The sequence below is a fragment of the Tachyglossus aculeatus genome, chromosome 13 (genome assembly GCF_015852505.1).
Source record: "Tachyglossus aculeatus isolate mTacAcu1 chromosome 13, mTacAcu1.pri, whole genome shotgun sequence".
Taxonomy (NCBI): domain Eukaryota; kingdom Metazoa; phylum Chordata; class Mammalia; order Monotremata; family Tachyglossidae; genus Tachyglossus; species Tachyglossus aculeatus.
In genome coordinates, this window is record NC_052078.1 from 24,132,576 (window position 1) to 24,145,284 (window position 12,709).

General features: G+C 42.6%; 1 protein-coding gene across 1 annotated transcript in view; it reads right to left on the bottom strand.

Annotated features, from left to right (window-relative positions):
• The window catches only part of MINDY3 (MINDY lysine 48 deubiquitinase 3), a 96,934-nt gene that overhangs the window by 69,747 nt on the left and 14,478 nt on the right, over window positions 1-12,709 (bottom strand). Inside the window, exons 5-8 of the mRNA XM_038755756.1 lie at window positions 9,142-9,193; window positions 7,814-7,928; window positions 4,609-4,682; window positions 2,822-2,901 (exon numbers count right to left, since the gene is read on the bottom strand). Of these exons, the coding sequence (XP_038611684.1) occupies window positions 2,822-2,901; window positions 4,609-4,682; window positions 7,814-7,928; window positions 9,142-9,193 (321 nt within the window). The remainder of the gene's footprint in view (window positions 1-2,821; window positions 2,902-4,608; window positions 4,683-7,813; window positions 7,929-9,141; window positions 9,194-12,709) is intronic.

Below are 12,709 nucleotides of genomic sequence, written 5' to 3' on the forward strand. Positions count from 1 at the left end.
TTCACAGCCTATGAAGGAGGTAGAATTCCCAGTATTATTTAATCTCACTCCATTTCTACAGGACCAGTTTCTAAAAAGTAGAAATATAATGACCATTCACAATGGACCACAAGATGCTATGTGATGAAGGTAACGTCTGTCTTCGTGAATGGCATTTAGCCTCTTGTGGGCAGGGAGTATGTCTACCTTTCCGAAGCGCTAAGTACAGTCCTCTGCACACAAAAAGTGCTCAATAAATACCACCGATTGTACTTTCCCACACACTTAACAGTGCTCTGTACACAATAACTGAATGACCCAGACACACATCATGGAAAGAACACTTCCGACTACACACACACACCCTATAACACTGCATCAGTGAGCAGGAATTTCTCCAAAAACCTGTCTACAACTATTGGGAGTGTGGAATAACCTCATTCTAACGTAAGACTGCCAGGAATGCCATTACTGGATCAGAGCAATGGACATGGTGTAGTGGTTAGAGCACGGGCCTTGGGAGAGTCACTTCAGTTCTCGGGGCCTTGGTTACCTCATCTGTAAAATGGGGAATGAGACTGTGAGCCCCAAGGGTGACAGGGACAAATCCAACTTGATTGGCTTGTATCCACCTCAGGGCTTAACAAATACCATCATTATTATTATTATTATCATTATTATTATAGCACCAGGATCCTCGAAGGAACTCAGTGATGGCTGCCCTTCTAGACATAGGGTCTCATGGCTGGGAATGTACCAACTAATAGCCCTCTAATTTACATTACGGATAACTGCTTATCCATTCACTTGTTCAAACGCTTCTTGAACGTATTATTCTCTCCCATTTACAGTGCTCTGCAAATACCACTGACTGGGTGATTGATATTTTGGCCTGAATGAGTGGTAATGCATTTTATATTGCTGTTTCTTGTTTTGAAAATACCCTTAGGCCTCAGTTGGGTGCTCTTTGTCCTTGATGCTGTAGGATATGGTGAACGACAATTCCACCCCTAACCCCTCATGATTTTGTAAACTTAAATTATGTTTCCTCTCAGGTTTAGTTTTTTGACTTAACAGTCCTAATCTTTGCAATCTATTTTCATCTGGAAGATGTTCCAACCCTCTGATCATCTCGTCTTTGTTATCCTCTTTCTTATCCTCCTCTAGATTTATTGTGTCCTTCTACGGAGGCGGTGGCCATTTTTTCCTGCAACCACTGAGCCTCACTTGACACATTTCTGCCCCCTAACTTGGCAGTCATCTTCAGTTTCTCGAAGACATATTTCGCCGCTCGGAAGACTATAGCGTCAACTATCCTGGGAAATTCCCTAAACTCCCTTTCAGGTCAGTTGTGAATATATTACACATGACCACTCAGCCCAGCCCCACGGCACTTATCCACTTGTCCTTTCATTCTATTTCACTCATCTGTAATTTACTTCAGTGTCTGTCTACTCCTGTTGACTGTAAGCTCCAACACATCTACAGACACTACTGTACTTTCCCAAGCCCTTAGGATAATGCCCTGCCCTCAGTAAGCACTCAATAAAAGACCGCTGAACTGACCCCAAAACCAATCATTGCGAGAACCCTTTATTTAGGTTTCCTCGATTTGTTTTTGATGTGAAATCTTACCTGAGGTCTTTTGAAAAATCTAAGGATATTGTAACCGCTGGTTCCCCGCTATCCAATCTGTTTATCGATCCTCCCCAAGTATTCCAGGAGAATAGTGAGGTGTAATTTCCCTTCCACACAAACCATGTTGTTTTCCCCTCAGCAAAGGGGACTATTTTCCTCTATAACTTCACTGATCATACACTGAATTACAGCTTCTTTCAATTTTCTAGGTACAGAAGTGAGGCACTTAACTATAGTTCCCAGTCAGTTCAGGAGCCCTTTGTATGAAAGTTACATTAGTGACCTGTTAGTTCTCTGGCTCAGCGGTCTTCTGTGCTACAGTACTGCCTCTTCCCTGCTAATGAATGAATGAAAGCTAATCCTCTAGACTATAGGCTCGCTGTGGGCAGGGAATGTGTCTTTTGACTCCTGCACTGTACTCTCCCAAGCGCTTAGTACAGTGCTCTGCACACAGCAAGCGCTCAATAAATACAACTGAGTGACTGAATGAAGAGAGACGGTAGAGCCCTCTTACCTCTTCCTTTCCTCCTCCACCTTTTCTTACTTCTTTCTTTTTCTTCTCTTTCCTTACACCTCCCCTCTTCTACCTGCTACAGTTCCCTTTTCGTCTCCCAACATTTCTCATCTCTTCTTTTCCCCTCCCTTTTCCGGCCTTATCTCCTCAAAGCCCCCTTAAAGCCCCCTCAAAGTTTGCCCCACAATCAAAGTGAAGAGTTTGCACCCTTCTCTCCCCAGTAAATTCAGAGTATTATCTTACCCTGAGAATCTCAAGGACTAATTACTCCAGAAAAAGATGAGACCAAAATGAAAATATGAGATTTACTATGTTTTGCTTCAATGTTGCGTCTGTTCTTCAGTTACGCCAGCCTACTCCGCATGCGCATCAGTATTTAGAGAAGAAAAACATGTCCCGGTACTCAGGTGTATACAGTTTACCAAAAAACATGGAGCCTTCCGTTGGTTTCTCTATTAGAAAAATCTACTGCTTCTCTCGGACCTTTTCACAAACTGAGTAAAAGAATTCCGCAGGGGTCCTAAAAATGCTTCTTCCTTTTTAGTAGACTCTTCTATTGCCCTATGTACCCCGCCCCCCGTCACAGATGCAATATCGATGAGTGAAATTCTCAAATCTATCCGGGCCACAAGATTACCAAGAGAGTCCATAATGAGAAACACAATTTCATAAAGCAAAATATGTACTTACTCATTCCTGAACACTCTCTGTCTCCATCCCACACATTAGAAACAGCATGTCCAGTCAGCAGGAGGTTTATTAGGCTTTGGCTGAATAATAATAATAACAATAACCATGACAATGATAAAGCAAGCCCTGCAATATGAACTAACCACAATCTTTTTTAACCTCTTTTCCAGCGATTCCTGGGTCCCCCCTGCCAAGTTAATTTGAATTAATAAAGCTCGATTTGGTAGACTCTGAAACATCCATATTGATATTTGAAAAAATTATATTTTAAAAATCCCCAACTGCTTTAACAAAGATCCCTCTCGGCTGTTTCATCCCAATATAGTTGACTGCTTCCTTCTATATTCTTGTTCTTCCGCTTGCTCCCTCCATTGTAAATAATCTTTATCGGTTCTGTCCCCCAGGGTAGACTGTAAGCTTCCTGAAGGCAGGGTACAGTTATAAAGGCAGGGAAGAGTTCTGTTTTCATTGTACCCTCCCACGTGTTTCGTTCAGTGCTTAGCGTCTGGGCGGATTCAACTGCTTTCCTGACAATACATGGCACTGATAAACGAGCCAGGATTTTTAAAGTAGCTTCCTTTCATTGGCAATTTTTCTGTTTATGTCATAGGAGGGCTCTTGGCTTTTGCATGGAATCTGGAAGACTCTTGCCCCTGGATTCTGGCTGTGTCAGGAGAGAATTGCCCAGCAGACGGGCTGAGAGCCCTTGCTTCCTCGCCCCCATCCCCAGAGGTCCCCCTAAATAATAATAATAATAATAATAATAATAATAATAATAATAATAATAATAATAATGCCATTTGTTAATAAGCCCTTACTATGTACCAAGCACGTTTGCTGCTGAACTACTGGGGTCTCTCTGGCTGCCCCCTGCCTCTCATGGATACAAGTGGCCTAATGCCATTGACAGGTAATAATAATAATAATAATAATGATGGCATTTGTTAAGCGCTTACTATGTGCCAAGCGCTGTTCTAAGCGCTGGGGTAGATACAAGGTAATCAGGTTGTCCCACGTGGGGCTCACAGTCTTCATCCCCATTTTACAGATGAGGTATCTGAGGCACAGAGAAGTTAAGTGACTAGCCCAAAGTCACACAGCTCACAGGCGGCAGAGCCGGGATTAGAACCCACGACCTCTGACTCCCAAGCCCGGGCTCTTTCCAGTAAGCCACGCTGACGGATGAGAAACAGGGACCCGGGAAAGGGAAAACAGGATGAACGCCACAGAGATGAGAGGTAGAGAAGCCACTTTCCCCTCGCTGATTAGCCCTTCAAAAATTCATTTGGAAATTTCCTCTTCACCCGTGACAGGAGCCATCAAATAGGTTTCACAAAAATTCAGAGTGAAATCCACTGGATTTTTCTGTAGCAGAAAAGGGTCGGCCCTCAGTGCACCACGAGAGCTTACAGTACATTATATTCCTGGCTCCACCACTTGTCTGCTGTGTGACCTTGGGCAAGTCATTTCCCTTCTCTGTGCCTCAGTTCCCTCAACTGTAAAATGGGGAGTAAGACCGGGAGAGGGCCAGGTGGGACAGAAATGATTAGCTTGTATCTACCCCAGCATTTAGAACAGTGACTGACACACGGTAAGCACTTAACAAATACCATGATCGATACATCATGACAGAAATATAAAGTGCTTTAGATTAGGCAACAAACTCTTAGCATAGAGCTTTTCAGTCAGGGGTGATGGGGGAACACAACAAAATCACCCAGGGTGTTATACATTAAAGATAGCTACCCAGGTACTGAAATAAAGAGATAAATAAATGAATTCATTACCTGCCATGTCCGTAGACAGGATCAATCAAAGGTTCTGTTGCATCTTCAATTTCATTTTTTATGTTTTCGATTCCCTAAAGAAATCAACGGTCACAATTCACTGACATAATTTAAACACTTCAAGTACGGTAGCTGAGACAAATCCATCTCTAACCCCAAACCGAACAAGGCAAAGGCAAGTAATAGGATTCAAAGTTAAAGATCTCAATTTGAATCAGAAGGCATCTGAACTGCAAACGCTTCAAGATGTCTTTTGAGTGTGATGGCTCACCTTCTGGAGCATGATTTTTCACGGCTTCCAATGGGCTCTTTGGATAATAAAGTAACAGAACTAATTGGCCCCAAAGGGATTTGGACCCAGAACTAGTAGAATAGGTCCTGATTTAGAGATAATGGGGGGAAAAAAAGTTTAGCCCACACTTTAATTTGCATTTCATCTTCGCCAAAAGCATTTCTGGAAAAGTCTAGATTATACCTCTATTCACCAAGTATAATTTCTAAATACCTGAGTGTGGAAGATTATAATACATGACTTTTTAAGTTGGATTTCGTTTCTCAACATGTGGATTTTAGCCATGCTGAAAAGGGAAAGTAAAAGAACAGGACAACTCAGTTATAATCGTGCACCAGTGAATTGGCCCCATCAGGTTTCAGCTCATTTCAACCAAGGTCATGGGCTCTCAAAGCAGCACGATCGGTACTTCACTAGCACTGCACAGGAAACTAATTGAAATTGTTTAAAGTTGTTTACTTGGTTGCCATTTGGCTAAATGAATTTCCCAGGTGGAGCTAACGAAGATAAAGCATCGGCTGGGCTGACTGCTTGAAAGAAGACTTTCTATTTTCCACCGTCACCTCGAATTTCACTCAGTGTGACAGAGGTCATACAGTGCTGTCCTTTATTAGTGCTCTTAATTGGATCTACAAAACTAAAAAGGTAAGTTAAAAAGGACTGTATGAAGTAAGTTTCCCGATGGAAAGTTTGCTGTATTCCCAAGTCAAAAATTGTACCAAAGCAATCTAAGGGCATTAAAAATTGATATAAAACCAAATGAATATAATTACAGGATCAGAGACCAAGACAAATATGTGCCAGTAACTGGAATGAGACACTTAGATTTTGTTGTGTGTATCTGCAAAACAGTGCTTAATTTTCAAAGTGTTACCTTTCACATCCTGTTTAGCCAAAAGGCCCTTTGCAACAGCTGACAGGCATATTTATCGATGTTCATTTCTAATGATAAACTGAAATGGGCTTTAATCACCCCATTCAAATCGATCCAAATACTTCAAAGGGTGGAGAAGGGAAGTACTTAAGCCAAGGTATGCTCAGAAATTACTAGCATGTCTTTCAGAACCGACTCTTTATTTCCCACTGAAACAGGATTTTTTTTATTATAAAAAGGGCATAACTACCAGGTTATATGAAGAATGTTTGCAGTGCATACAGTAAGCACTCAAATACCATCGATGGTAGACGAAAATAGATATCAGGAGTCAACAGTTCAGCTCAAGGGAAAGCAAGATTACACCTTCTGTACTGGTAGATGATTTACCCGGTATTTTTTAACCTGTGAACACAACCGAGGGCAGCCCAAGAGCAACCCAGGTGGTTCAAAGCTGAGCAACTACCTGCCGGGAAGCAGCAGCTGAATCCAGTATGAAGGAAAATGTAATTGGTTTATTTGCCTCCCTGCCAACGGGAGGAGGTGGGAAGTCCAAGGTTCTGGTGTCCTATTGTCTACATTCACAAGTGACTCAGTAAAAACCTCTCCGGCATATTCAATCAATCAAACAATGGTATTAACTGAGCGCTTACTACAGTGGGGCTTGTTTTCAGGGTTCATCTGCTGACCCCAGCAGGAGCTAAATTTGGGGTGAAGCTGTTAGAGGCGGAGAACTTTCCGCTAATCCCATCGGCGGAACCAGAAGCCAGAGAAGCACAGCCATCTTGAGGCCCAAGGATCACACAGCATTTGGGAGAGGACACTGGAGCCAAGTGCAGATCGGCTGATTAGATTAGAAGAGTGCCCTCAAATGAGCAATATATCTCCTTCTCGGAAAGATCGGCCTTCCTATTGAGGAGAGCTGAAGAGCCGGTCGGGAAAATGCCAGCAAACAAAGCTTTTACGGGAGCTGGTTTATACGTCTCCGAATACCAAATGCGAGTACCAATATTGAAACGGCATCAGGGCCGTTCTTCGGGGAGGGTAGCAGGACTCCAGGCACATTCATTCAGGGTGAATATTGTAAAATATTCGCCACCCAGCTGAACCAGAGGGAAACTAACTGTTCACGCAATTATTCTGCTCTTTTAACCGTCTATGGGTATGAGTCTTGGTGCCGGGGTCTCAACTGGTCCAAAGCAGCATGGCCTCGTGGAAAGAGCCCGGGCCCAAGAGTCAGAGAAGCTGGGTTCTAATCCCGACTCCAACACCTGTCTGCGCTGTGACCTTAAGCAAGTCATTTCTCTTTTCTGTGCCTCAGTTCCCTCCTTGGCAAAATGGGGACTCAATACCCATTCTCTCCTTTCATTCATACAGAGAAGCAGCGTGGCTCAGTGGAAAGAGCAAGGGCTATGGAGTCAGAGGTCACGGGTTCAAATCCCAGCTCTGCCACTTGTCAGCTGTGTGACTATGGGCAAGTCACGTCACTTCTCTGTGCCTCAGTGACCTCATCTGGAAAATGGGGATTAAGACCGTGAGCCCCCCGTGGAACAACCTGTTCACCTTGTAACCTCCCCAGCGCTTAGAACAGTGCTTGGCACACAGTAAGCGCTCCATAAATGCCATTATTATATTATTACTATTCATTCATTCAATCGTATTTATTGAGCACTTACTGTGTGCAGAGCACTGTATTAAGCGCTTGGGAAGTACAAATCGGCAACATATACAGAAGGTCCCTACGCAACAACAGGTTCACAGGAGAGGTTCTGAAGCTGGGAGCCCCCTGTGGGACCTGATTGTCTTCCATCTACCCCAGCGCCTGGTATAGTGCTTGGCACATAGTAAGTGCTTACCGCAGACCACAATTATTATTATTATTATTATTCTGCTGGCAGGGGCGGAGTCTCCACGAGGGAGGAATTACTCCGCTTTGTCCTACCTTAAGGACAACCGTGCGCCACTCAACTAAGAGGAAAAAGAAAGGTCACGATTTCTCAAATCCACACAAAATAACAATATTGATTTCTTCGACCAACCTTTGTCAGAATCACAGAATAGAGAAAAAGCAATACTCCAAATCTGTTGGTCCATACAGAATACTGGTCCCAGAGAGCATCCTTTAGTTCGGGGAAACTTTTGAATGACCTCTTGCTGGAAAAAAAATTGAAAAAGAAATGAACATCAAAGCAGGGCTAGAGTAATACTGAATGTGTACTGGGGGGAAGGGGAGGAGGAGCAACCTGATGAAATTCTACATTAATTACCTCGACTTATTCATCAAAATAGGTGGTTCTGTGAATATTGCAAACGTTTTGATAAGTCCTGCCCAAGAAGAGAGAGAGGCAGATGACTATCTGCCTTAGCTGGCAAACTGAATTTACATGGAAAACCTGCTTGGCAGGGATCATCTCCAAATCTCTAGCATAATGTCTGGGATTAGTAATTCTCAAATAAGAAATCAAAAACTAATTTGGAAAATGAAGTGCTCTCTTTGAGAGAGTTCATTAGCAAAGAAACCTGCCCATACACAGTGAAACAGCCATCTGCCAACATAAGCGAATCGGCCTGAAATGTCCAGAAACCATTTGCCGTAGATATGAAAGTAAGAGGCTTAAACTATCCCACAAGTGTATTGTAGGAAAAGTGACCTTCTAACTCCAAGGCAAACGCTTTCTCTAACTGACCCAAATGCCCCTGCTAATTTAAGCGTTATAATGCACGCCAACATACTATCTATTATCAGGGCAATGCAGTTAGGTCATTTCAACGGGGAGCGAAGTTAAAAAATGTTTAATATACTTAAAATGTTTTCCCCGATATAAATCTTCCCATCAAGAAGCTGCACAGCCCAGGAGAAAGAGCCCGGGCCTTGGAGTCACCTGGGCTCTGCCGGGTGACTTGGGGCAAGTCACTTAACTTTTCGGTGCCTCAGTTACCTCCTCTGTAAAATGGGGATAAAGATGGAGTCCCATGTAGGTCACAATGAGTTTGGACACAGTCTATCTTGAATCTCCCCTAGTGCTTAAAACAGTGCCTGGCACATAGTAAGCACTTAACCAATGCCATAAAAATATTCAGTAATGAGCAAGAAAAACTACATTAAACCCAATTGTATATCTTCTTTGCTAGGAAAGTTCCCCAGCGAACAGAGTGCATTTGGATCGTTAAGTTAAATTAGGGGTCGGCTCGATTTTCACTCGATAAGAGAAACTCTTTCCGAACCTGATCTACTGAGTATTAATTCGTAGTCGTGTTCAGCCGCCTCACGGGACTTTCATAAAGCCACCTCTCCCAGGGCATTTACAGACTTCAAATAGTGTTGTGAGCTTGATAAGTATTTTAAACGTTCCAACATGTTACTTACTGAATTAATGCATGAAATCGCTCAAAGCCAAGCTCTTCGACAGCCAAGGCAGCTATACATAAAAGACACTTTTCAGCACTACACAAGGCAAATAAATGACACAAGATACACACAGCAAGCTGAAATACTTTTACACTTCAATCATTAATATCAATTTTCTTCCCCTTATAGAATGATGAGAATTGTATTTTCAACTTTATTATGCGATCCAAAACCACAATATCAACATCTAAATGACTGGAATCGTAACAGCATACCTACGACATATACAGTAGCTTGATAAGAAGATTTCCTTACACTAAGCCACCGATTATCGATTTCAGGCACATGTGGGTTAGTCAAAATCAATCATCAGGCTTAACTGTGAATGAAAAGTAATTTTGCTGACCAACAAGGACATGCTGTTCTCTAAAGGAGAACAAGCATATTACGTAATTGTAAGTGGTGATAAGAAACCTATATGCTCGGTTTTCTCCAGTTATAAAGGTAACGGTCCAATTTTAAAAACACGTTTGCAGTTTTCCTTGCTTCAGGTGTCTTCTCATTTCCCCTCCATTATGATACAGTCTTCCATTTAATAGCTACCATCATTCCACCTTGGACTAAGCTGCTTCCTTTGAGGTTATCTAGTCGCATATTTAATTTTTTGTCAGACCTCTAGAAGAAGACAACGCATTTGGTCTACACAGGTTGTATTTGGTCTACACAGGTTCAATGACCAGCTTTGGTTTGTTTCCACATCCACGTCTGCCCAAGCTATGGGATCGCTTATCGGCAGCCTCTTCGATTTACATTTCTGTTTACGAATGTGCCAATAAAGAAATGGAAAATTCAGATCACTAGAGTCAGGCAACCCAGAAAACAGAAGCAAAACCTCGGGATCTTACCTCGGCAAAAACCCCCAATGAAAAAAGGCCCGTGGCCTTTAAAATCTTTTTTAGCGATCAGAATGTATGCGAATTTTCATTTCTGTTGAGCCGCATCCCGACAGATGCCTGAGAAAACAGCCATCTAAATTCCCAGGGATTCAAACTGTTCCAGTACAATAAAACAGAGTCATCGGGCCACCTCGAGACCACTTCTCTGACAAAGTTAGCCTTGAAATCGCTTACTTTAGAAAATCCGCACTCGCCCTGGTGGTCTCGTTCGACGGTGCTGAGACCAAACCCGTCAGTCATGGAGCTTAGTACAGGGCTCTGCACAGAGTAAGCGTTCAATAAATATGACTGAATGAATTGGGTTGCTTTAAAACAGGTGGCAGAGCCGGGAACAATGCACTGAATAACCCCGAAAAAAAAATCCTGAGGGAAACAAACTGTAATTGAACCTGAGTCTCCAAAAGAGCAAACAAGTGCATTACTAACAAGCCACAGGTGTACACCACAGAAGCCACCGAAATTAGTACGCCTTCAAAGAGTGCGACGGGCATTTGAGTTCGGAATGAAACATTCCCCACTGGAATTTGAGAGGGCAAAAATCTCCCCACTTTCGGATATAACTTCTACCACTCAGAGGCGAGCAACAGGAAATTCCAAATGTCTGTGCTGTGGCTCAAAACGCGAATTGCGTCGGACAGTAACGTGTGCACAAAACAATCGAAATGAAAGTTTGGTGGATGGGTGACCCGGGAAACATAAGACAGAACACAGCATGGACAACCAAAAGAGAAAGAGCAAGGAGAGTAAGAATTTTTTATAACACAGATCTCGGGTTCACTGTATTTTAAAGTCATTCGATTTTCTAGCTCAAGATTTGAAATCGTAACAATTCTAAATTTCTTTTCAGATAATGCGTCCATGTCCCATCCTGATGGATTATATTTTAGAACAAGGAGATGTTTCCACACGATTTCTAGCAAGCCCAAACTCACTGGTGAGGTAACCTGGTTTAGTTCAGGGTCTAGAAAAGTATTTAGTCTCTAAGCAGAATTGTCTGAGCTTAGCATTAAATATAGTACTCACTCTCAAAATAGATGGTTAAATTACCAGGCCATCGCCATTCCTAATAAAGGGGCTCACGATAAGCCCTGCAAAGAGAACTTTTACGATGACCACAACTGTCACCAAAAATTCCATTTCCTTCCTCATAATCAGTGTCATTAACGACAATGGTAGAAGTCGAAGAATCTTCAATCCCTTGCTAAGAGCCCACATTTTCCAGGCTAAAAATGGATTCCTTCCCCCTCCCTGAGTTAGTTTTACATAAGGAAAAAGACTTGTAAATAAACTTTACACGGATACTTAGTAAGTCAGTCTGTTGCCCGTTACAACTCAGAACAGGTCCCAAAGTAGCATCTTGGTCAATCCTGAAAATACTTGAAATTTAAACCGGTTTTCCAGACACCTGATACTTAATTTCCCAAAGTAAAAAAAAAATTCCTGGAGCTACTGAGTCCTTGGCTTGCCTACAGTATAGAGAAGCAGTGTGGCCTAGCAGAAAGAGTCGAGTCGGGAGGACCTGGGTTCTAATTCCAGCTCCACCTTCTGACTGATGTGTGACCTTGGATAAGTCACTTAACTTCTCTGGGTCTCAGTTATCTCATCTGTAAAAATGGGGATTAAGATTATGAGCCCCATGCGGGACACGGACTGTGTCCAATCTGATTAGCTTGTATCTACCCCAGTGCTTAGTAAGGAGGCAATAGTAAGCGCTTAACGAATACCGTAAAGAGTATGGATTTCTATCGACGATCCAGGATTCTTCTACTGATAAAATGCAAGTCCTGTTTGAAAATGCTAAGGAATTAGAGGAAAAAGCGTTCCCTGTAGCATTAAACGGTCGATGACAAAGACACCCACGTCCGCTCAATTTAAATTGGGGGACAACTGCAAGAAACTGTGACTACGGTTACTTTGTAAATTGATAAGAAAGATAAAGTTTCCAAATGCAGATCGGAGCTACGGACAACTGCTCTGCCAAAACGTTAGCTGGATCCAGAAGTCGATATTTCATTCACATGGCCGATACTCAGTCCCTGAGCTCATCTCAGAATAGTTCAGTAAATAGAATACACATTAAGGAAACAATCGAGACTGTTGAAAATTATGGTTTGGGGCATATCAGCCTCATTTGGCATTTTGAGTTCCCTTCAGTAGATTCATCACCAAAATATGAATATTTTCATTGTTTCATTGCTCTAGGAAGAGGAACACAAGTCAGGAAAAGCCCGTTGGGATGAATATCAAAACAAAACCCTTGATCTACGTGAACTTAATCTGATTCTCTTGAACAAAAGAAAGAAAGGTTAGCATGAGGAGGCGATGAAGTGCAGAAAACAATCTGCTCCTTAAGAAACAGGATGCCTCAAATGAGGAACCGACGGACGAAGGATGGTAATTCAAGCAGGAGATGACTGGCATGCAAACCTACTGGTCTTCTCGGGGTCTTTCCTCCCACTTTCCAAAGAAAGTTGCAGTCGAGTGAGTTTGATAACTCGATAAATAGATCAAAAAAAGCATACGCGATTCAGCGTGCCCAAATGGAAAGACCCGGGAATCGGGAGACCTAAATGCTAATCCCGGCTATGCCACTTGCGTGCCATGTGACCCCTCGAGCAAGACGCTTCCCT